This window comes from Callorhinus ursinus, unplaced genomic scaffold, assembly GCF_003265705.2.
Source record: "Callorhinus ursinus isolate GAN/ISIS: 27379988/994484 unplaced genomic scaffold, GSC_fseal_2.0 scaffold13, whole genome shotgun sequence".
In the NCBI taxonomy this organism is placed as follows: domain Eukaryota; kingdom Metazoa; phylum Chordata; class Mammalia; order Carnivora; family Otariidae; genus Callorhinus; species Callorhinus ursinus.
In genome coordinates, this window is record NW_027397075.1 from 23,820,241 (window position 1) to 23,846,774 (window position 26,534).

The following is a 26,534-nucleotide window of genomic DNA, read 5'->3' on the forward strand; positions in this document are numbered from 1 at the left end:
AAAGTCCAAGAGTTTCCCAGGTCAAGGGGGTGGGCATAGAGGAGAAGGCAGAGCGGAGGTATTCAGCCAGCATTCCTCACATCTGACAGCATCCTAAGAATGTAGCATAAGCACTTTATATCCATTACATATTTGAATTCCTCAACACTGCATCAATGCTGTGGTCTTGCCAGAGCATTTATTAAAATGAAATGGACCAGCCCTTCCAGCATGGCAGTTAGAGGGTAAGGACTACCTTCAGGACAACTCTAAACTCACTGTGTTCTTGGCCAGGACTGAAGCAGCTTCTGCTCTCCTTTGTTTTGTGGCATTTCCTGCTGCATGTGGAATTCTCTCAGATGATCAATCCCACCTCTCAGCCTGATTTCCGAGGCCTCAGATATGGATCTTCACCCCTTCTATCCTCTGTCCAAGAGCTAAGCCTTAATTACAGGTTTTCCTATTATAAAATCATCATCTTTTTGACAAGATCTAGAGTGTTAAAATTGCCTACTGTGTTAGAAAGTGGCAGCTAGTGTTCGCAAAAGGACAGAGCTTAGTTATCAAGAGAACTGTCAGGGCGCCTGAGCGGCTCAGTCGTTGGGCGTCTGCCTTTGGCTCAGGTCATGATCCCAGGGTCCTGGGATTGAGCCCCGCATCAGGCTCCCTGCTCCACGGGAAGCCTGCTTCTCCCTCTCCCACTCCCCCTGCTTGTGTTCCTGCTCTCGCTGTCTCTCTTTGTCAAATAAATAAATAAATAAAATCTTTAAAAAAGATAAAGAGAACTATCTCTGAGATAGCTATTCATAGAACTACTTTTTCTGAGCTGCATATCTAGGGAGATCTTCACTTGAAGGAATCTTGAAAATCAGTTCTCTGTGCCAAGGGTGACTGGTAGTGTGTGCACATGTGACATGTGGGGTGTGTGTGTGTGCACTACCATCCCCAATTAGCACTTCTGCTGACAGGTAGCTGAAAATAAGCTGGAACAGAGACCCAAGGGACAGAGTCGTGAAAAACATCTATAATAATGAAATGTCATGTCCTTAATTTTTCCTATGAATAAAACAACAGATTCCTTTTTTGGCAGAGAAGAGCTCTGACTCCAGTTAGGACCTTATCCCCACAGACGCCCTCGAACTCAACATTTCTAAAAGTTGACCTCCACCCTTCCACACTCAAAATATCTTCCTCTTTTAGTGCCTCCTCTCTTCATGAATGGTACTGACATTCACTGAGCTGTATAGGCCGGGGAGGTATCCTTGACATCTATTGCTTACCTCCCCTTTCAGTTAAAGTTTCTGTCTCCCGAATTTTACCTCCTAGATAGTTCCCAGACCCAGACTCTTTCCTTCGAGCACTGCCCTAGTCCAGGCCACTGTATTCAGCACAGACTTCAAACTGTTCTCTTTGCTCCCATCTTGCTGCTCTGAAATCCATTCCCTACATGTTGTTTTTTAAAAATGTAAATCAGATGATGTTAGTCCTTCACTTAAAATCCTTTGGGGGCTGTTGTGTGAAGATCCAAATCAGCCTCAGGTTCACACAGGGTCTTTTATACAATGTAAAATATTCCTTCCTTTTTGCCTTCACTATGTTTAAGCTTTCTAGTACACTTTGAAGTCTCTCCACCTCTCTCAATCATTCCTGACTATTCTCCCCAGAGGATAATTCATTACCATGATTTTGAGACATTTTAATATGCAGCAATTTGTCTCAAGGAATGTCATGACATTTCTTTTCTCTTTGTATATGTGTGTGTGTGTGTGTTCAGCAATTTGTGTATGTATCCTTAGCATTATTCAGGCAACTGATAACAAGTAGACTTTGCCAAATCAATCACATTGCCCATGAAAACATTAGCTCACTTTCACTTTTCTCAGCAGTTAAGTTGCACTTTGCTCTTACTCTCTTTGTGATTTTTGATCCTGTGTCCCCTGGGGCCTTCCCTGGGCATGAGTCTATCCCTCTGAGATAATCATCTTGCTTAATTCTTCAAAATGAGTCCACCAAAAAACCACTTTTATTAAAGTATTTGTTATACTTCTAATGTAGATGAGCAGGGCATCTCATCTCCTTGGGCATGGAAAAGAATTCCAAACCAGTGGCCACCTTTTCAAAGCCCTTTGTGCGTGCTACCTTTTGTTTGTTTATGTATTTATTTATTTTAATTATCCAATCAAGAGTGTATTTAGGGTATATACTTAAACTTTAGCTTAGAATTTTTACTTCTCATGCTCAAAACCCTAAATTCACCATATGAAGGTCCGTACCTTACTGAGCCATCAATGGAGGCAGTAAGCACCATTTGCTTGTCTTCTACGTAGATCACTTGAATAATTTCTAAAGAATGAGCACGCCAGGCAAGCAGCTGCTTCAATTTCTAGAGAGCAACAATAAACACATCCCGTGGAATAAGTATATGCTGATCAAAATCCAATCTTGAGCAAAACCATTAACCATTAACGAGCCAAGCTCATGAGTGAATGGCGTGGACATCTGTGCAAGATGCAGTCCCTCCCCCTGTGAGCTCTTCTTCTTTGCTCAGGTACCCAGACTACATGTTTATGTGTTTGCTAATCTGCACATATCCCTGGGAGAGGAGAGATCTCATGTCTTTAGCAATTTCTTATTCAAGTGAGGATTAACAATTAATTTAGTTGAGGATTACAAGGTGAGTAGATGAAGGAAAAGCTTTAAGAGAAGAGCTGTAGGAGAGGCCAAGACAGAGTGGAATCAGGAACAAGAGGAAGCGGAGATGAAAGGTGAGGACCAAAGGGTAGGCTGGCAAAATTTTCCAGTTTTCAAATTTTATCCAGAAATAGCCCTGGCTATTTTGTTCCTTTTTTTTTTTTTTTTTTTTTTTTGGTGGTGGCAATGATGGCAATGGGGTTATATATGATACCTATATACCACGAGGAATAGACAAAAGGAATGGGCCTAGCTCATTCTCTTTCAAAGACATCAGGAGGCTTGATAGGTATGTTCCTTCAAGATGTGCCGTATCCTCAAGTGTAGAACCACTAAACAGGCCTGAATTGCATGAACTAGAGTTGTCAACTGGGGAGCTGGCTCTGTAGCAACCTCCCCTTAGAGCATGTTCCCTCTCTATCTCTGATGACCCCAGATCAGGACTACTTCTTCTTGGGTCATCTACCTAGAGCATTTGTGTGCCTAGAATTCAGGCAGCTTGGGAGTGATCCTACGAGTCTCCTATTCATTTAGACTCTAACAAAGGCAGACACAATTCCTCCTAAATTTCTTGGCCTTCTGACTCAGTTCCCTTGAGTTGTTCTTAGAGAATCAGGGTGAAATCTGCATTCTCCTACTTCTTATCATCTCATAGCTAGTTAAGAGTATCTTGTCATCCAAGATTCTTTCTCTGCCTTGGGATGGAATTCTCTAAGGCAAGTGTTTTTCTGCTATGTGCCATATCTATAGTAAGAAATACATTTTACTTCATGATCCAGTAAACAGATAAAATACCTGCACATGCATCCTGAAAATGTTTCAGTATCCTTCACACAAAGATACTTAACCTTATCTGGTGTGACGTACATTGGTAATGTCTAGTCTATTCTTTTGCATCTCATTCCACTCCATTCCCTTTTTTTAATGAAAATACGGTCACCACCCATTAAATTGATTTTATAACCCACAAGTGGGTTACAACCTATATTTAGAAAAACATTGCTCTAAGACTTTTTTTTTCCTGTAGACATGTGTATATTATCATATGTATGATTTCTCTTTCTGTGGACAGGTTTTGACTATCCTATCTCTTAGAATATCTATTATTACATGGAAAATCTCTTTAATAGTAATGTTGCAAGAGAACCAGATTAATGTCTGATGTATAGACTAACCTATGAGGTTTTTGCTGTAGTTGTAATCTATAACTGAACCTGATTTAATTCATGGTATTATATTCATCTGTGTAATAGTGAGGCATCTTATAACCAAATTGTGTTGTATATTTGTCAATAAGCAGCCATGTTCAAGTACAAAGTGTACAAATACATTGTGGAAAGTGTGCATAGTGTACATTTTGTGGAAAAAATATTGTCCAAACACAGAAAAGGTTGAAATGAGATTGAATATAGAATAATTTCAAATAAGTGACTAAAGTCTTTGTTTTTATTTATTTATTTATTTATTTAAAAGATTTTGTTTATTTTTTGACGGAGAAAGACACAGCGAAAGAGGGAACACAAGCAAAGGGAGTGGGAGAGGGAGAAGCAGGCTTCCCGTGGAGCAAGGAGCCCAATGCGGGGCTCGATCCCAGGACCCTGGGATCATGACCTGAGCCGAAGGCAGATGCTTAATGACTGAGCCACCCAGGTGCCCCAAAGTCTTTGTCTTTAAATTGGTAAAAATTCTTTCAGTCTAATTCAATATTACTTTATAACTTTGTTTTTAATATTTTCTCTAAATGTAAAGGACTCATTTACCAGTTTATGGAAAGTCCATTTACAAAACTATAGGCTTTGGGGGTGCCTGGGTGGCTCAGTCAGTTAAGTGTCTGCCTTCAGCTCAGGTCATGATCCCAGGGTCCTGGGATCGAGCCCTGCATTGGACTCCCTGCTCCACCGGAAGCCTGCTTCTTCCTCTCCCTCTCCCCCTACTTGTGTTTCTTCTCTCGCTGTCAAATTAATAAATAAACTATTAAAAAGTCTGTAAGCTTTGGATCATATTTTTATGTCTTAAAATTAATAATGGACTATGATAATCATCACAATTCAGAGAAAACAGATAACTTTCCACCTATACATGGTTCAAGAATGTTGTTTTTGTTCCTTTCACAACATGCCTTGATTGTAGGCCATTTATAGCTGTTGATAAGTGAAACTTTGTGCTTTGTAAGTTTAAATGTTGTTTTCTATTTGATAGGAGTTAGGGTTGTATGGAAAGAGTGCTAGATTTGAGGACAAGAAGACTGGTTCTAGCCCCAGCTTAGTCACTACCTGTCTACGTGCTGCTAGGCAAGCCAGTCTCTGATTTCCCTTTGGCATAATGGAGATAATCATACTAAAGCTAAACATCTGAATGTTATAAAACTCTAATTGGTTCTTGGAAACAAAAAGAAAATTCTATGGATCAAATGAAATAACGTTTGAAACAGTAACCATTCTGTGACACTCTGCAAGGAATCCAATCCTAATCTATGTAACCATATGTTACTACTTATGATCCAAAAGCAAAAAGATTGCTATTTGCTTGCTTTTTGGGTTTGAAATATGAACTTAAAGGGAAATAAGCCTAGGGTAAAATAGTGCTTCCTTGCTGCAACCTTTAATGAGTGTTGAGTCTTTATAATATATGTAGCTATATTTGTATATCCACATTCACACAAAAAATGCATATTTAAATGGTTATGAATAAGATTGGTGACATTTACATTGCGTTAACACTAAAAAGAGCATAAAATATGTTTGAATTACAAGGAGGATTTAGACTAGATGTGAGGAAGAGTTTCTTTCTTTTTAATTGAAGTAGAGTTGACATACAATGTTATGTTAGTTACAAGTGTACAACATACTGATTCGACAATTCTGAACATTACACAGTGTTCATGATAAGCATAGCTACCATCTGTCACCAAAGTTATTACAGTGTTTTGACTATATTCTCTATGCTGTACTTTTCATCCCTGTGACTTACTTATAATGGTTGGACACTAGACTAGACTTGTAAGGAAAAGTTATAGACTCTCCTTCTGTGAAGATATATAAGCTGACTATGGAGGACTAGATGATGTGTGAATCCTTAAGCTCTGGGTTTCTTTTTTTTTTTAAGTTTTTTTTTTTTTTTTTTTTTTGAGAGAGAGAAAGAGAGTAAGAGAGAGAGCACGCAAGCAGGGGGAGTGACAGGCAGAGGGAGAAGAAGGCTCCCTGCTGAGTAAGGAGCCTGATGTGAGACTCGATCCCAGGACCCAGGGATCATGACCTGAGCCAAAGGCAGACGCTGAACCGACTGAGCCACCCAGGTGCCCTAAGTTCTGGGTTTCTATATAGATTCTCTCAAATAAGTGAAAACATGAAGACGCTATAAAGCGGCCAAGTGCTGGCTCACTCACTCTTCCTCTCTTCTCACAAGTAAACCATGGTTATTTGGCATGTAGCTTGTTTCTTATTTCTTTTCTTATTTCATGTATAATTAACATACAATGTTACATTAGTGTCAGGTATGCAATTTAATGATTCAACAATTCCATACATTTCTCAGTGCCCATCAAGATAAGAGTACTCTTAAGATTCAGAACTATTATATATGACTCAAAAGTAGGGATTCTTGTCTTGTTCTATCTTTTGTGGTATCTAGCATAGAGAAATGGTCAATTAGTATGTGCTGGTTCATGAATTAAACTAAAACTAAAGTTCTTACCTTTTCTTCATGAGGTGGATCCAGGAAGGAACTAATACTGCAAAGGATAACATGTCCTTCTGTATAAGATGTAAACATTGGAATCTTTAGTTAGATATCATGATATCTAAGCAGATACTGCCCAGACCACCAAATTAATTTGACTTAAGCATTTACAATGGTAAATAAAATAGAATTTGAAAACCCAGAAATGAAAGAAAAAAATTCATATCCATTTTTATATGTAGGAATTCTGTTTTGTTGAGCATACATGGCAACCTCATTATGAATTATTGTTGCCATGGATACTCAAAGTCCTTCTAGATGTCAGAGTAGATGCAATAGAAATGAATACGCCACTACGAAACGGAGTCCAAACCGTTACAGAGATAATCATTCTACAATCCAAATGATAAAACTAGATTTAGAAAAGCATCAAGGACTACATCTAGGCATATTCAAACTGCAGAAAGAAAAAAAAAAGTCTTGAAAGGAACCAGGGGGAAAAATACCTTATTTATAAAGGAACAATATAAGGATTACATCTAACTTCTCAGAAACTGTGCAAGCAAGAAGACAGTGGAATGAAATATTTAAGTGTTGAGAGGACAACCATCAGCCTAGAATTCTGTACCTTGTGAAGTTGTCCTTTAAAAATGAAGGAGAGACCTAGGGAGCAAGATGGTGGAGGAGTAGGAGACCTGGATTTCGTCTGGTCTCAGGAATTCAGCTGAATAGGGATCAAACCATTCTGAACACCTACGAACTCAACAGGAGATCGAAGAAGAGAGTAGCAACAACTCTCTGAACAGAAAAGTGACTACTTTCTGGAAGGTAGGACGTGCGGAGAAGTGAATCCAAGGCAATATTCTGGAGGATAGACGGCGGGGGAGGGGGCCTCCGTTGGCTGCTTCTGGCAAGTGCTAGAACCGCGGGGCACAAAATCGGAACTTTTAGAAGTCGGTTCCGCTGAGGGATGTCACTCCAGTGGCTAAGTGGGGGGTGGAACCCTCACGGGACAGTGTGGTCTCAGGACCCTCGGGGTCACAGAAAGACCGGGGATGCCTGAGGGGGCAGAGCTCCTGGGTATCAGAGCAGGGAAGCCGGCTGCAGAGACGGAGCCGAGGCACGGGCTCTCAGCTCAGGGTTGCCATAAACTGTGATCCGCGGCCCAGTCGGGCCACTGCGCCTCCAGCAGGTACCCAACAAGCGGCAGATCCGGGAAGACTCCCCTTCCTCCCCTGGGAGGAGCGGCGCGGGAGTGCACCGCAGGGATCTGCTGGGTTTGGAGACTACACACGGGGTCGGGTGCCAGAGATAGAAATGCTCAGTCACAGGCCGGGTGAGCACAGAGTGCGGCCAGAGACCGGGGAGATGGGAGTGACTCACTGCTTTTCTCTGGGGGCACATTGAGGAGCGGGGCCCCGAGTTCTCAGCTCTTCTGGGCAGAGATTGGGAGGCCACCATTTTCAACCTGGTCCTCCAAAGCTGTGCCGAGAGCTTGCAGGGAACAAAAGCTCCCAAGAGGAAACCCTAGCAGCTTGGTTAGCCTGGACCGACAAGGGCGGGGCAATTCTGCCTCCGGCAAAGACATTTGGGAACCACAGCAACAGGCCCCTCCCCCAGAAGATCAGCAGGAACAGCCAGCAAGCCAAGACCAAGTTTACCAATCAAGGAGAACGGAAGAACTCCAGCGCTATGGGAATACTGCACATGGAATTCATGGCTTTTTTTTTTTCTAAGATTTTTTTATTTATTTGACAGAGAGAGACACAGCGAGAGAGGGAACACAAGCAGGGGGAGTGGGGGAGGGAGAAGCAGGCTTCCCCACAGAGCGGGGAGCCTGATGTGGGGCTAGATCCCAGGATGCTGGGATCATGACTTGAGCCGAAGGCAGAGGCTTAACGACTGAGCCACCCAGGCGCCCCGGAATTCATGGCTTTTTTACCATGATTCATTAGTTTTTCAAAGTTAATTTTTAACTGTTTTTTGTGGGTTTTTTTTGAATTTTTCCTTTTCCCTTTTTCAACCAACATCTTATCAATCCCTTTTTTAAAAAAACATTTTTTATTTTTCATTTTTAGACTCATATTTTATCCCTTCATAGTAGTTACCCTTATTTTTGGCATATATATATATAAGTTCTCTCTTTAAAATTTTCAGATACAGTTTATTCTAACAGATCAAAATATACCTTAAATCACTAGTGTATGGCTTTGTTCTAGTCTCCTGCCTGATCACAGTCTCTCCCATTTTTTTCTTTTCTTTTTTTTTTAAATGTTCTTCTTTCTTCTTTCAAACAACTTCTTATCTTATCAATTCCGTTTATAAAACCTTTTATAATTTTCATCTTTACAGTCATCTTCCATCCCTTCATTGTATCAACCCTTATTTTGTACATATATAAGTCTTTCTTCCTTTAAAATTTTAGAGGCACTTTCTTCTAACAGACCAAAATACACCCAAAATCTAGTGTGTGCACTGATCTATGCACTAGCCTGATCATATTTGATCATATTCTGTTTTTTTCTTTTGTTTTGTTCTGTTTTTGTTTGTTTTTATCTTTTTCTTTTTTTTCTCTTTCTTTTTTCTTTCCTTCCCTTTCTTTTCCCCTGGTTTCTGGTCTTTTCTGATTTGCATAGAGTATATTTGCTGGGGACATTTTTAACCTGTTAGCATTTTGTTCTCTCAGTCATCTATTCTCCTCTGGACAAAATGACAAGACGAAAAAAATCACCTCAGCAAAAAGAACAAGAGGTAGTACCGTCTGCCAGGGACCTACTCAATATGGACATTAGTACGATGTCGGACCTAGAGTTCAGAATCATGACTTTAAAGATACTAGCTGGGCTTGAAAAAAGCAAGGAAGTTGTTAGAGAAACCCTTTCTGGAGAAATAAAAGAACTAAAATCTAACCAAGTCGAAATCAAAAAGGCTATTAATGAGGTGCGATCAAAAATGGGGGCACTAACTGCTAGGATAAATGAGGCAGAAGAGAGAATCAGCGATATAGAAGACCAAATGATGGAAAATAAAGAGGCTGAGAAAAAGAGAAACGACCACAGGATCACGAGGGCAGAATTCGAGAGATAAGCAATACCATAAGACAAAACAAAATTAGAATAATTGGGATCCCAGAAGAAGAAGAAAGAGAGAGAGGGGCAGAAAGTATATTGGAGCAAATAATAGCAGAGAACTTCCCTAATGTGGGGAAGGAAACAGGCATCAAAATCCAGGAGGCACAGAGAAACCCTCTCAAAATCAATAAAAATAGGTCAACACCCCGACATCTAATAGTAAAACTGACGAGTCTCCGAGAAAAAGAGAAAATCCTGAAAGCAGCTTGGGAGAAGAGATATGTAACCTACAATGGTAGAAACATTAGACTGGCAACAGACCTATCCACAGAGACCTGGCAGGCCAGAAAGGACTGGCATGATATCTTCAGAGCACTAAACGAGAAAAATAGGCAGCCAAGAATACTATATCCAGCTAGGCTGTCACTGAAAATAGAAGGAGAGGTAAAAAGCTTCCAGGACAAACAAAAACTGAAGGAATTTGCAAACACAAAACCAGCCCTACAAGAAATATTGAAAGGGATCCTCCAAGCAAAAAGAGAGCCTAAAAGCATCATAGATCAGAAAGAAACACAGACACTGTACAGTCACAGTCACCTTACAGGTAATACAATGGCACTAAATTCATACTTTTCAATACTTACCCTGAATGTAAATGGGCTAATGCCCCAATCAAAAGGCACAGGCTATCAGATTGGATTAAAAAACAAGACCCATTGACATGCTGTCTGCAAGAGACTCATTTTAGAACCAAAGACACCCCCAGATTGAAAATGAGGGGGTGGAAAACCATTTACCATGCTAATGGATACCAAAAGAAAGCTGGGGTGGCAATTCTTATATCAGACAAATTAGATTTTAAAGCAAAGACTGTAATAAGAGATGAAGAAGGACACTATATCTTACTTAAAGGGTCTATCCAAAAAGAAGATCTAACAATAGTGAATATCTATGCCCCGAACATGGGAGCAGCCAGTTATATAAGGCAATTAATAACAAAAGCAAAGAAACACATTGACAACAATACAATAATAGTGGGGGACTTTAACGGGTGTTAAAGTGACTGACTGAAATGGACAGATCATCTAAGCAAAATATCAACAAGGAAATAAAGACTTTAAATGACACACTGAACCAAATGGACTTCACAGACATATTCAGAACATTACATCCCAAAGCAACGGAATACACATTCTTCTCTAGTGCCCATGGAACATTCTCCAGAATAGATCCCATCCTAGGTCACCAATCAGGTCTCAACTGATACCAAAAGATTGGGATTATTCCCTGCATATTTTCAGACCACAATGCTTGGAAACTAGAACTCAATCACAAGAGGAAAGTCGGAAAGAACTCAAATACATGGAGGCTAAAGAGCATCCTACTAAAGAATGAATGGGTCAACCAGGAAATTAAAGAAGAATTAAAAAAATTCATGGAAACCAATGAAAATGAAAACACAACTGTTCAAAATCTTTGGGATGCAGCAAAGGCAGTCCTGAGAGGAAAGTGTATAGCAATACAAACCTTTCTCGAAAAACACGAAAGGTCTCAAATACACAACCTAACCCTACACCTAAAGGAGCTAGAGAAAGAACAGCAAATAAAGCCGAAACCCAGCAGGAGAAGAGAAATCATAAAGATCAGAGCAGAAATCAATGAACTAGAAACCAAAAGAACAGTAGAACAGATCAACAAAACTAGGAGCTGGTTCTTTGAAAGAATTCACAAGATTGATAAACCCCTGGCCAGACTTATCAAAAAGAAAAGAGAAATGACCTAAATCAACAAAATCATGAATGAAAGAGGAGAGATCACAACCAACACCAAAGACATACAAACAATTACAAGAACATATTATGAGCAACTCTATGCCAGCAAATTAGATAACCTGGAAGAAATGGGTGCATTCCTAGAGATGTATCAACTACCAAAACTGAACCAGGAAGAAACAGAAAACCTGAACAGACCTATAACCACGAAGGAAATTGAAGCAGTCATCAAAAATCTCCCAACAAACAAAAGCCCAGGGCCAGATGGCTTCCCAGGGGAATTCTATCAGACATTTAAAGAAGAATTAATACCTATTCTACTGAAACTGTTCCAAAAAATAGAAATGGAATGAAAACTTCCAAACTCATTTTATGAGGCCAGCATTACCTTGATCCCAAAACCAGACAAAGACCCCATCAAAAAGGAGAATTACAGACCAATATCCTTGATGAACATGGATGCAAAAATTCTCACCAAAATACTAGCCAATAGGATCCAACAGTACATTAAAAGGATTATTCACCATGACCACATGGGATTTATCCCTGGGCTGCAAGGTTGGTTCAACATCCGCAAATCAATCAACGTGATACAATACATTAACAAAAGAAAGAACAAGAGTCACAGGATCCTCTTAATAGATGCAGAAAAAGCATTTGACAAAGTACAACATCCTTTCTTGATCAAAACTCTTCAGAGTATAGGGATAGAGGGTACCTACCTCAATATCATAAAAACCATCTATGAAAAACCTACAGCGAATATCATTCTCAATGGGGAAAAGCTGAGAGCTTTTCCCCTAAGGTCAGGAATGCGGCAGGGATGTCCACTCTCACCACTGCTATTCAACATATTATTAGAAGTCGTAGCCACAGCAATCAGACAACAAAAAGAAATCAAAGCATCCAAATCGGCAAAGAGAAGTAAAACTCTCACTCTTTGCAGATGATATGATACTGTATGTGGAAAACCCAAAAGACTCCACCCCAAAACTGTTAGAACTCATATAGGAATTCTGTAAAGTAGCAGGATATAAAATCAATGCACAGAAATCAGTGGCATTCCTATACACCAACAACAAGACAGAAGAGAGACAAATCAAGGAGTCGATCCCATTTACAATTGCACCCAAAACCATAAGATACCTAGGAATAAATTTAACCAAAGAGGCAAAGGATCTGTACTCAGAAAACTATAAAATACTCCTGAAAGAAATTGAAGAAGACACAAAGAAATTGGAAAACGTTCCATGCTCATGGATTGGAAGAACAAACATTGTGAAGATGTCAATGCTACCTAGAGCAATCTATACATTCAATGCAATCCCCATCAAAATACCATCCACTTTTTTCAAAGAAATGGAACAAATAATCCTAAAATTTGTATGGAACCAGAAGAGACCCCGAATAGCCAGAGGAATCTTGAAAAAGAAAAGCAAAGCGGGCGGCATCACTATTCCAAACTTCCGGCTCTATTACAAAGCTGTCATCATCAAGACAGTATGGTACTGGCACAAAAACAGACACATAGATCAATGGAACAGAATCGAGAGCTCAGAAATGGACCCTCAACTCTATGGTCAACTCATCTTTGACAAAGCAGGAAAGAATGTCCAATGGAAAAAAGACAGTCTCTTCAATAAATGGTGTTGGGAAAACTGGACAGCCACATGCAGAAGAATGAAACTGGACCATTTCCTTACACCACACACAAAAATAGACTCCAAATGGTTGAAAGACCTAGATCTGAGACAGGAGTCCATCAAAATCCTAAAGGAGAACACAGGCAGCAACCTCTTCGATCTCAGCCACAGCAACTTCTTCCTAGAAACATCGCCAAAGGCAAGGGAAGCAAGGGCAAAAATGAACTATTGGGATTTCATCAAGATAAAAAGCTTTTGCACAGCAAAAGAAACAGTCCACAAAACCAAAAGACAACCGACCGAATGGGAGAAGATATTTGCAAATGACATATCAGATAAAGGGCTAGTATCCAAAATCTATAAAGAACATATCAATCTCAACACCCAAAGAACAAATAATCCAATCAAGAAATGGGCAGAAGACATGAACAGACATTTTTCCAAAGAAGACATCCAAATGGCCGGCAGACACATGAAAAAGTGCTCAACATCGCTCGGCATCAGGGAAATCCAAATCAAAACCTCAATGAGATACTACCTCACACCAGTCAGAATGGCTAGTTAACACGTCAGGAAACGACAGATGTTGGCGGGGATGTGGAGAAAGGGGAACCCTCCTACACTGTTGGTGGGAATGCAAGCTGGTGCAGCCACTCTGGAAAACAGTATGGAGGTTCCTCAAAAAGTTGAAAATAGAGCTACCATACGACCCAACAATTGCACTACTGGGTATTTACCCGAAAGATACAAATGTAAGGATCCGAAGGGGTACGTGCACCCTGATGTTTATAGCAGCAATGTCCACAGTCGCCAAACTGTGGAAAGAGCCAAGTTGTCCATCGACAGATGAATGGATAAAGAAGATGTGGTACATATTCACAATGGAATATTATGCAGCCATCAAAAGGAATGAGATCTTGCCATTTGCAATGACATGGATGGAACTGGAGGGTGTTATGCTGAGTGAAATAAGTCAATCAGAGAAAGACATGTTTCATATGACCTCGCTGATATAAGGAATTTTTAACCTCAGGAAACAAACTGAGGGTTGCTGGAGTGGTGGGGGGTGGGAGGGATGGGGTGGCTGGGTGATAGACATTGGGGAGTGTATGTGCTATGGTGAGCGCCATGAATTGTGCAAGACTGTTGAATCACAGATCTGTACTTCTGAAACAAATAATGCAATATATGTTAAGAAAAAGAAAAAAAGAAGAAGATAGCAGGAGGGGAAGAATGAAGGGGAGTAAGTCGGAGGGGGAGACGAACCATGAGAAATGATGGACTCTGAAAAACAAACTGAGGTTTCTAGCGGGAGGGGGGTGCAGGGATGGGTTAGCCTGGTGATGGGTATTAAAGAGGGCACGTTCTGCGTGGAGTAGTGGGTGTTATGCACAAACAATGAATCGTGGAACACTACATCAAAAACTCATGATGTAATGTATGGTGATTAACATAACAATAAAAAATTTAAAAAATGAAGGAATGATACAGACTTTCCCAGACAAACAGAAACAAGCAGCCTTGCAAGAAATATTAAAAGAAGTTCTTGGGAAGCCTGGGTGGCTCAGTTGGTTAAGCGTCTGCCTTGGGCTGGGTTCATGATCCCAGAGTCCTGGGATCAAGTCCCTTATTGCGATCCTTGCTCAACAGGGAGCCTGTTTCTCCCTCTCCTCTGCCCCTCCCCCTCCCCTGCTCATGTTCTTTCTCTCCCAAATAAATAAATAAAATCTTTTAAAAAAATATTAAAAGAAGTTCTTTTTTAAAGATTTTATTTATTTAATTGTCAGAAACAGAGAGAGCAAGCACAAGCAGGGGGAATAGCAGAGGGAGAAGCAGGTTCCCCGCTGAACAAGGAGCCCAATATTGGACTTGATTCCAGGACTCTGGGATCATAACCCGAGACGAAGGCAGAAGCTTAACCGACTGGGCCACTTAGGCATTCTCTAAAATAAGTTCTTAAAAGAGAAGGAAAATGATATAGGTAAGAATTTCAGATTTATATAAAGAAGATCATAATAGAAGGAATAAGTGAAGATAAATAAAAACTAACAGCAGTTTATTTAAAGCAGTAAATCAACAATATATCTGAAGATTGTAACTTATAGATACTTGAAATGAATAACAGCTATGACACAAGGGATGGGAGGGAGAAATTAGGAATACTTTGTTATTATAAGGTATTGTACTGCCAGTGAGGTGGTGTAGTGTTGTTTGAATGTGAACATGAATTAGTTGTAAATGTATATTTCAAACTAGGGAAACCATTCAAAAAATTTAAAAAGATATATAATTGGTAAGCTAAGAGAAAGTGGAATGATATAAAATGTTCACTTAAAACCACAAAAGGCAGAAAGAGAGTGAAAGACAAATCTAAGAACAAAAAACAAGGGTAACAAATATAAAATAGTAAGAAATCTGATAGATATAATTCAACTATACCAATAATCGCTTTAGATGTCAACAGTCTAAGTAAACCACTTAGACTGAGGTTGTCAGAATGGATTAAAAAACAATACCCAATTTCTATGTTGCTTACAGGAAATCCAGTTTATATGTAAGGACACATATAGATTAAAAGTAAAGGGATAGAGAAAGATTTACCATGTTAATGCTAATCAAAAGAAAGCAAGAGCAGCTACATTTCAAACAGAGAAGACTTCAGAGTAAGAGAAATTAGCAGGGATAATTAGGGGCATTACATAATGATAAAGGGGTCAATTCTCCAAGAAGACCACACCCCTTAACATGTACATGCCTAACATCACAGTGTCAAGATATGTGGAGTGAAAACCAACACAACTGCAAGGAGAAACAGATAATGCACTTTTATAGTTGGAAACTTCAGCACTCTTCTATGAGAAATTGACATGAGAAATGGACAGATCCAGCAGGCAGAAAATCAGTAAGGACAGAGTCGAACTTAAGAACACCATCAGTCAACTAGATATAATTGATATCTATAGACTGCTGCATCCAACACATATTAATCTCAAGCTCTCATGGAACATTCACCAACATAGACCACATCCTGGACCATAAATTATACCTTAACAAATTTGAAATAATAGAAATCGTACAATGAATGCCCTCAGACTACAATAGAATAGATTGGAAATCAATAAGAAAAAGAGAGCTGGAAAATCCCAGAATAAGTAGAGATGAAACAACATACTTCTAAATAATAGATCTTAGAAAAAATCTCAAGAGAAATCTTTAAATAATTTGAACTAAATAAAAGTGAAAATATGACATCAAAATTTCAGGGAAGCAGCAGAAACAGTGCTTACAAGGCAATTTATATGCACATGTTAGAAAAAAAAGATCTAAAATCTAAGCTGCCACTTTAGGACTAGGTAAAAAAGAGCAAATTAATCCAAAGTAAGCAGAAGGAGAGAAATAATAAAAATCAGAGCAGAAATCAATGAAACTGAAAATAAGAACTCAATAGAGAAAATCAACAAAACCAAAAGTTGTTTTTTTTTTCTTTCAGGATTTTATTTATTTATTTGACAGAGAGAGAGAGCATGCGAGAGAGCACAAGCACGGGAAGGGGCAGGACCCTGGGATCATGACCTGAGCCAAAGGCAGACACTTAACCGACTGAGCCACCCAGGTGCCCCCAAAGCTGGTTCTTTAAAAAGATCAATAAAATTGATAAACTTCTAGCCAGGCTAACTAAGAAAAAAAAATATCAGGGGAATTGAGAGGATAATAAAGAAATACTATGAATTCTATGCCCACAAATTTAATAACCCAAATGAAATGGACCAATTCCTTAAAAGATACAATCTGCCAAAACTCACACAAGAAGAAATAGGTAATCTGAATAGGTCTATATTATTAAAGAAATTAAAGTAATTAATAATATTCCCAAACAGGAACCACTAGGTCAAAATGGGTTTAATGGTGAATCCAGCACACACTTAAGGAAGAAATCTTACCAATTCTCTACAAACTGTTCCAGAATATAGAAGCAAAAGGGAACACTTCTTAACTTATTCAATGAGGCCAGCGCTTCATTATTATTAACCAATAGCTCTTATGAGCGTAGATGTAAAAACCCCCAACAAAATATTAGCAAATTGAATCCAAGAGGTATTAGCTCAGGTCATGATCCTGGAATCGAGCCCTGAGTTGGGCTTCATACTGAGCACGGAACCTGCTTGAGATTCTCTCTCTCTCTCTCTCTCTCTGCCCCTACTCCCCCACCCCTTCTTGCGCTCTTTCTCTAAAAAAAAAAAAAAATTATATGCAATGACCAACATTTAAAAATCAACTAATGTGATCCATCACATCAACAGGCTAAAGAAGAAAAATCACATGATCACATCAATAGATACAGAAAAAGCAGTTGACAAAATTCAACACCAATTCATGATAAAAAAAAATCTCAATTTAGATATAAACCTTATACCTTTCCCATACAAATACACACAAAAACAAACCTGCTCAAAACAACTGTAAGGGTAACATGTATAACTATAAAACTAGAAGAAAATCTAAATGACCGTAGGTTTGGCAATGACTTTTTAGAGGCAACACCAAAGTCAGAATCCATGAGCAAAATCATTGATAAGCTGGACTTCATTAAAATTGAAAACATACAGGGGCGCTTGAGTGGTTCCATCGGTTAAGCATCCAACTCTTGATTTTGGCTCAGATCATGATCTCAGGGTCCTGGGATCAAACCCCGAGTCAGTCTCCTCGCTCAGTGGGGAGTCTGCTGGAGATTCTCTCTCTCTCTGTCTCCCCCCTCCTTCGTGCTCTCTCTCTCTCAAATGAATAAATAAATCTTTAAAAATTGAAAAGTTCTGCTCTGCAAAAGATATTGTCAGGAGAACAGAAAGACAAGCCACAGACTGGGAGAAAATATTTGTGAAAGGCATATCTGATAAATATGAAAATATTTGTGAAAGGGATATCTTATCCCAAATATACCAAGAACTCTTAAAGTCAACAATAAGAAAATAAACAACCTGATTAAAAAATGGGCAAAAGATCTGCACAGATCCCTCACAAAGAAAATATATAGATGGCAAAAAAGTGTATGAAAAGCTATTCCACATTTTATGTCATTAGAGAAATGCAGGTTAAAACTACAAGGAGATACCATTACATCCCTTTTAGAATGGCCCAAATCCAAAACATCGAGAACACCAAATGCTAATGCGGATGTGGAGCAACAGGGACTCTCATTCATCTCTGGTGGGAATGCCAAATGGCACAGCTGTTTTGGAAGACAGTTTGGCAGTTTCTCACAAAATTAAACATACTCTTAACTATATGATCCAGCGTTGTGCTCCTTGGTATTTACTCAAAGGCACTGAAAACTTTTTTCCACACAAAAACATATGCACAGCTGTTTATAGCAGCTTTGTTTATTATTGCCAAAACTTAAAAGTGACCAAGATGTCCTCCAGTAGGTGAATGGATAAATAAACTGTGGTGTATCCAGACAATGGAATTTTATTCAGCACTAAGAAGAAATGAGATATCAAGCCATGAAGAGACATGGAGGAAACTTAAATGAGTATTTCTAAGTAAAAGAAGTCTGAAAAGCCTATATACTCTAGGATTTCCAATATCACGTTCTGTAAAAAGCAAAACTGTGGAGGCAATAAAAAGATCAATAATTGCCAGAAGTTAGGGAGGAGGGAAGGAAGAATAGGCAGGACAAAGGGAATTTTTATTGAAACTACTCTCTATGGTATTATAATGGTGGATGCATGTCATCAGACATTTGTCAAAGCTCATTGAATACACAACTCCAAGACTTAACCCTAGTGTGAACTATGCACTTTGGATGATAATGCTGTGTCATGGTAGATTCATCAGTTGTAACAAACGTACCACTCTGGTGAAGGATATTGGAAGTGGGGGAGGCCAGGGACGCCTGGGTGGTGCAGTCAGTTAAGTGTCCGACTCTTGTTTAAGGCTCAGGTCTGATCTCAGGGTCCTGAGATTGAGCGCCTCCATTGGGCTCCACACTCAGCAGGGAGTCTGCTTGAGACTTTCTTTCCCTCTCCCTCTGCCCCTTCACCCCCAGCCTCCCTGCATGCACTCTCTCTCTCTCTCTCTCAAATAAATAAATAAATCTTAAAAAAAAAAAAGTGGGGGAGGCTTGTGTTGGAGAGGGTGAGGGCAGGATGTGTATGGAAACTCTCTGTAATTTCCACTGAATTTTTCTGTGAATTTAAAACTGATCTAAAAAAATAAAGGCGATTTAACAACAAAAAAGCAACAACTAATGATGTCTGAGAATGCCTGATCTAAAACAGTGACTAGATAGCAACCCACATAGTTCTTTTAACATCTACCACAGCACAGAAAAAAGAAGTCTAAGGTCATATTCTAGAAGTCATCTTTAATTATAATATAGATGAAGCTGGATTGGATCCCAAACCTACCCCTCTCTAGTTTTCTAGATCACAACAAAAAACACAAATCTCAAGAAGTAGAAGGGTTATATGATAGTCAAGTGTTCCTTATTAGTAACCTTAATAGAGGTGTGGTCTGAGAATTCTGTAGATAATTTCAAATTTTAGTTCTATGTATTTTGCTAGAAAAAACATACCCCATAGTACGTAAAGTTAGTGCAAAAATATGCAGGCAAATATTTTTAAAAAGGGATACAATTTGCTTGACCTTAGATTTTTCTTCTGGGTGGCTGTAAACAGAAACAATGATAGAAACTATGGCGATGGAGGCCAAGGCTGAGGACATCGGAGTATAATAGAACAGGTGGTAAGCAATAAAGCCAGATAAAATAAAGATAACTGTAAACAAATGTTGTAAGGCTACTGATTATACTGAATATAAAAAAATATTTTCTGTAATCTCAAGAAGACTGAAATAATTGGTGTTGAAAACTGGTTTGTTGTGACTTTTGTAAAATAAGCTTTGAAACGAGAACAATGTTCTTTAAAGAGAGGATGTAAAATTTAAATATTAATGTAACAGCAGTATCTGGATGCAAATCTCAAGATTACATTAGCAAATGATAAGAGAAGGAGTGGGTGTAGAACAAAAGGAAAGGTAAAGTGGGCCAAGCTTTTGTTTAACCGAAAAGATGCCGTTTCAGTCTAAATTCTAACAAATTGGTTAGGTTTTTCTTTTTTTAACTTAAAAGTAAACACTAGTAAAATTTAAAAATGCATGCGCGCGCACACACACACACACACACACATAATCTTTCCAAAGTTGGGAGAGATGAAAAGAAAGAAAATTCAGGATTTATTCAAAAAATTAAAGAAAGTAAATAAAGCATTAAGAAAGAGAATTGTCGGGGCACCTGGGTAGCTCAGTCAATTAAGCGTCCGACTCTTGGTTTCCGCTCAGGTCAAGATCTCAGGGTTGTGAGATCAAGCCCCACTTGGGGCTCTGCACTAAGCGTGGGAGTCTGCTTAAGATTCTCTCTTGTTCTCTCCCTCTCCCTCTGCCCCTCCCCATGGTCTCCCACTCTCTCTAAATAAATAAATAAAATCTTTTTTAAAAAGAGAGAATTGTGTTACATGAAAGGATTAAGACCAACTCTATGAGTTATAACAATCAATATGAAAGTCCCCTTTTGAGAACAAATAATCCCTTTCCTAATTAATGCCATTACTCCCTTTAATAATGAAGATTAATGCAAGATTAATTAAATTAATGCAATTTAATCTCTTTCAAGATTAAAAATGAAAACTTTACATTCTTCCCAATATGTAAGGTAAAGGAATAGGTAGTCCTGTACCCCATTTAAAGATGGAAAAAAAAATAGAATGTAGTGCTTTAAATAAGGAGCTGGGAATGGAGTAGGTTCTCATGACATTCATTCAATGTTGTATTTATTCATCAAGCGATTCATAACACTCTCACACTGAAGCATCCTTCTTTGTCTCTTGTTTCAATAAATGTCATGTATTGTCCTACTTCCATCTTTATGTCATGTAGGTGGTGGACATACCCGTGGCTGACTCCCTGAGTATGACTCACCCACATTCCCGGTCAGAAGTACCCTGGTGCACGAATCCGTATATAGCGACGTCAGAGAAATGGCAGAATGTTTGGTGAAAGGCAGCATATTTTTCAGCAGTTTTCCCTGAATAAAGTATGATAATAAATTCTATAAAATATTAATACTGGAGTTGAATTTTTCTAAAAATAATCCATCTAAAATTATCTCTACTACTGGAATATGATTCTATTCCTTGTAATAAAAACAGACTGAAACTATTTGTAGGGACTTCCTTGAAATGAAATATTCCTAAAGATGTAACAACTATGAATTAAGAACAACAGACTCTGATTATTACAGACCACCGCTGTACTTGGGAGTTTTTCTTACACTTCCTATGACCGTTTCCATGCACTTCCTCAGACCTCTTTTTCAGGTACATGTTCTCCTTCTAAACAAACATTTCTGTAAGAGATTCAAATTCAGCAGATTGTTTTTCAGTGCCTAGGATAAGTCAGCACCAGGAAGCACTTCCACAGGAACTGTCTTAAGAGAATAAACCTCCACACTTCTGAACAAAGAATTTGCATCTGCTACTCGTTTCCTGAGATTTACTTGGATCTAATCTTTTTTCTATTTCTCTCTCCTATTTTGGCATTGCTCCAATATCTCGATACTCTGAGAGAAAGTTATTAATAGTTCATATTTTCAAACCAAAGGTTTCCCACTGAGCACTAAGAGCTACAGATAGACTTGGAAGTTTTGTCCAGCAGAGATCTGTGCTGTTCCGTGATGTTGGGTCTCACAGTCTGCCATACAAAACAGTTGCTCTTTCCTGGGTTTCCCACTTGCCTAATGATTTCGTCGTCACCAAGTCTACTCAAGATCCTTCCTTCCATCATGTCTGTCTTCCTAATTTTAAACTCCACCATCCTCTGCTCTAAGTCATTTTAAACCTTCTGGTAAATAAAAGTTATTTCTTCATTGTAAAATATTTAAGGACACACAGTACGATGTAATGACTTATTCCAATAGCTTAGATAACTAAAAATTTATAAATATTCAACATTTGAGGGCTCTTATATTCCTTTACTGGAATACATCATTAATATCCTCTAATATTATTTACATATACAATGAAATATTTAATGGCATGTAATCATAGCTCAATCTAAAGGAAAGAGAGATTAGGGGTGCCTGGCTGGCTCAGTCTGTAGAGCATGTGACTCTTGATCTTGGGGTTATAAGTTCGATTCCCACATTGGGTGTAAAGATTATTTAAAAATAAAATCTTTTTTTTTAAAGATTTTATTTATTTATTTGACACAAAGAGAGACAGAGAGAGAGGGAACACAAGCAGGGGAAGTGGGAGAGGGAGAAGCAAGCTTCACACCGAGCAGAGAGCCTGATGTGGGGCTCGATCCCAGGACCCTGGGATCATGACCTGAGCTGAAGGCAGACACTTAATGACTGAGCCACCCAGGTGCCCCTGAAAATAAAATCTTAAAAAAAAAAACAAAACAGGAAAAGATAAATTGGAAATAGTTAACTTAGCAGTTTTGACCTCTTGAGTTACAAAGTGGCCTACTGTGAAGTTTGAGTAGCACTTTCAGGGAGCAGGCTGCAAAACCAGCAATTTGGCTAGAAGGTTGAAAAATTCTAGAATTGGATGCTCTCTGGAACCTTAGAAGGCTAGGATTCATTCAGTACTACTTCTTATCTTTCTCATTCTCTGCTGCTCCAGGTAAACAATGGGCCCCATCACCTCCATAGTCCAAAAGCGAAGGTGTCCATCCTCATGAGCAGTGACAATGACAGGCGGCTGAGTATCAATTACATTGGTGTCCCCAGGTTGTTTTTTGTCCACCAGCTGTTGCTCTCCCGCTGTGACATCAGTTTTCTCACCTACAGAAAAGTTAATGAGCTACCGTGGGTGTCTGCAATACTTGGAATTCCAAATTTTATAGAACATGAAAGAGGAGGCAGGTAGGAAAACAGAAAACCAACACATTCTTTTCCCTAGAACATGTTTTTCAACCCCAGCAAACTTCACTCAAGGCAGAGAACAAAAAAGCATTAACAAATAGAATCTTGGATCACTGGAAAAGCCTAAAGAGTTTATTTTTGACCCTATTACAAAAACCTCTGCCCTGTATTTAACAGCTAAAAGTCGATACACATCCAGTGTAAGTCTTACACATCCAAAATGGCTTATGAATCTAGTGTAAGTTTTAGGAAAATGGGCTGAAGACTAAGAAGCTCAGTAATGCACTGGATTTTTAAAAATCTAGAATTTGTATTTAAAAATGGAAATTCTGCCTCTTTGACTACAGAATCTTATACCTCAACATTTAGTCACAAAAAGAATATATGGTAGGGTCGCCTGGGTGGCTCAGTAGGTTAAGCATCCAACTCTTGACTTTGGCTCAGGTCATGATCTCAGGGTCCTGGGATCAAGCCCTGCGTTGGAGTCTGCTTGTCCCTTTCTCTCTGCTCCCCCCGCCCCGACTCATGCTCTCTCTCTCTCTCTCTCTCTCTCTCAAATAAATAAATAAAATCTATTTTAAAACAGAGAATATACTGTATTCTACAGCCTCAACTCCCTATTGCAAAGGAATTGTTACAAAGAAGAGAGGTGATTTCATACTGACCTTTAACCTCATTGTCATGTATGCTCTGCTTGCTTCCCTGAATTAGGGGAGAAGACGAGAAAGTATTTCTATGACATTGTAAGGAAATGGGATATACTGGGTGAGTAGATTTTTCAGGGGAACTCATATGCCTTTTTTAAAAATTTTTTAGTAATTGGGGTAGAGTTGACACACAATGCTATGTTGTTGCTTTAGTTGCTTGCAACTAGGCAAGTCTTTATGCTACACTCACCACATCTGTCCCCATACAATGCCATTCCCATACCATTTGACTATATTCTGTATGCTGTATCTTTTCTTCCTGTGACTTATTCATTCTACAACTGGAAGCCTGTCCCTCCCTCTCCCCTTCACCCATTTTGCCCGTCCTCCATTCCCCTCCCCACTGGCAACCACCAGTTTGTTCTCTGTCAAATTTACATTTCTAAGCATACTTTTAAAGTTTTTTTTGAATTAATTCTTCTGAAAAAATGTATCACAGAGATCATCATGTTCACAAACAGGGTATCTGCAATAACATTCTCCTGGCTCAAGCAGGGCATAATAATGAGAGTAACCACATGTGTAAAGCAAGCCATGTTCTTGGTGTATGTGATCTCTAATTCTCTTAGCAGCCCTGCGAGTTAGGCTTTGTTATTCCCTTTTTACTGACAAAGAAACAGAAACTCAGAGATTAGGTGATGTCTCTAAAGCTAATCAGAAAATAAAAGAAGCACTTGGACTCAAGTGTAAGTCTGTCTGACTCTTACATCCTTGTACATTTATTCTTTTCAGGAAACTAGTGGTTATAAAACAAGTTTTGCAGTAAAAAGTTTTCTTTAAACAAAATCCTACTAGAGATGTAATGTGTAAAATCTATAAAACTGGGACTGAGAACAGAGTTTGAAAACCAGGGCATTAAAGGTGTGTTGTGAAATGTGTGTGATACTTTTTAGCAAAAGAGATTGCCTAGAATTGCTTTATTATTTCAGAAATGTAAAAGTAGCACATGTAATTTATTTTATTTGTGAGTATGTGTCGATTATTTGCAGATATATTTCCAAAGCCTTGAAAATACGGGAAATAAAAGATGAACACAGTTTAGACATTGTTTTTCAGGAAAACAAGTTTTTACATGCACATGTATACACAGAATTTTTCCACCTTGACCTTCTATCAAAGGATGGGCTCAAATGGACAAATCACTATTTTTTAATCAACACTGGGTGTAACGGGAAGATATACTCTATTTCTTGCTTACCTTGTTACTCTGTGGACCTTTACTAGAATCACATTGAGACGAAGAGCACACGGAATCCTGACTCGATCTCCTACACGGAGAGGGAGGAAGCCCAAGGAAGGAAAGTTAAGATATTCCATCACACCCAAAGTGTGCTCTTCTCTGCTTTAATTTCAGTAGGTTGTTTCTTTCAACATCTGTGCGTACTGAGCCACTTCCTTAAGACACAAATCACACCTTATATCTCACGTTACAACATTCATCTGTCCGGTATTGGTAGATACTGTTGGGGAGCCTTGGTAATTAAGATTTATTGTTGCCTGGGTCTGGGAAATAACATTCTGCCCAGTCCCAAAGCTCAGGCTAGATTTAGTCCTGGAAGCTGATACTGAAATGGCAGGAAGTAGGTTGGAGGCAGGCACGTGGGAAGCCTGGCTAACTTCTGCTCTTACAGTATCCAGTCCTGGCCTGGTCCGTCTCGGTAGTGCTATACTAGAATGGGCTGGAAAGTGGCTTAGGTTCTGGTGCAGGCATCGATATGGAACAAGTGTTCAAAAATAAGTCTCAATAAGGCAATTTCAAGTCAAGTGGTAGGGAAGGTGCTATATGCTGGCTCACTGCTGCTTTTGATTTCTTCCCAGAGATATGTTTACTATAACATGTTGCCTGAAAATCAGAGTTTTCAAGCATATCTAAAGAGGAAAAATAACTTTTCCTAAATATTTAATAAACAATGCCCTGCTGCCTCAGAAAGGGATGGAGACAGCTCAATTTCAGTAGATGTCATATGACACCTGCTGCAGTGGATCTTTCATATTTGCCCAGCAAGTTCTTCCTTCTGCCTCATGTCAGTGCTCACAGAATTAGATTTTGGCCACAGTGTGGTCAAGTGAGCATTTTCTATCTCTTCTACTGGTGTAGAAATTGTTGTGAGACTAAGGTGGTAAGGGAAATTAGGACACCCCACAGCAAATCAGATCCCTAGGGACCACCCACCTACAAAAGACAACAACAGGGAAGAAAGCTTAAGCCAAGTAGTGCACCCAACTTATGTCTTCCCTCAGTTGTAGCTTCCTTAGTGCTGGGATAAATAAAACTCTTTTTACATCGCCTATATACATCCCAGACAGTATTTCTTGATCAGTAAGTACTGAGTTACCTTGCACATTCAGGGGATCGAAAGAGGAACAGTATGTTGTTAATTCTAAAGCGTTTGGGATCCAAATCAGGGTCCACAGTGAAGCAATCTTCAGGTCTGTACCTGGAAGTAAACACACATTCACATAATAAACACAAGTTAGGCAACTTACATTACTTATATCATACATCCCATGCAGAGCTAATCAACTCCTGCAACATTGATACTATCGAACATGAAGAGAAAACCCAAAGGTATAGAGTTGGAACCCATCTTCCTGATGAGACCCTGTGTAACAACATGACCATTCAGTGTTTAAAAATCTTTTAATCCAAAATGAAATAAAATAAAAATAAATAAATAAATAAATAAATAAATAAATAAATAAATAAATAAATGTCTTTTAGTCCAATTAGTTGGTGTAGTCAGCCTAATTGTAAGTAAGAGTGGGCTTATATATAGTCTCCTCAAAGTCTCAGAAAGTTTAAGAATAGAATTTTACTCTTTGAGTAAGTCAAGTGATAAATTTGAATAAAATAGGGCTACTAACCTCAAGGAGCTTAAAATTGAGTGAAGAAGACGAGCTGGTAATTCAGTGATTATACAATTCTAGTTGCTCATCTCCCATTGACCCAGCTTCCAACGAACCATACATCTTTCTGGGCTGGTTCCTGGGAGCACAGTGATAATCCCTAAACGGCCTAGACTGGTACTTCATGCTTGGCTCCTAAAGTCACACTTAACATTTTTTACTGA

General features: G+C 38.9%; 1 protein-coding gene across 6 annotated transcripts in view; it reads right to left on the reverse strand.

Moving 5' to 3' along the window:
• WDR64 (WD repeat domain 64) overlaps positions 1–26,534 on the reverse strand; it is a 146,073-nt gene that overhangs the window by 11,610 nt on the left and 107,929 nt on the right. For all 6 annotated transcript variants that reach the window (XR_012380520.1, XM_073899919.1, XM_073899918.1 and 3 more), the window contains 7 exons: positions 25,800–25,901; positions 24,662–24,731; positions 23,422–23,458; positions 22,536–22,675; positions 20,809–20,914; positions 6,364–6,422; positions 2,253–2,362 (listed from right to left, as the gene is read on the reverse strand). Coding sequence is in view for 5 of the 6 variants with exons in the window: in XM_073899919.1 (XP_073756020.1) it covers positions 2,253–2,362; positions 6,364–6,422; positions 20,809–20,914; positions 22,536–22,675; positions 23,422–23,458; positions 24,662–24,731; positions 25,800–25,901 (624 nt within the window). In the remaining variant the exon portion in view is untranslated. The remainder of the gene's footprint in view (positions 1–2,252; positions 2,363–6,363; positions 6,423–20,808; positions 20,915–22,535; positions 22,676–23,421; positions 23,459–24,661; positions 24,732–25,799; positions 25,902–26,534) is intronic.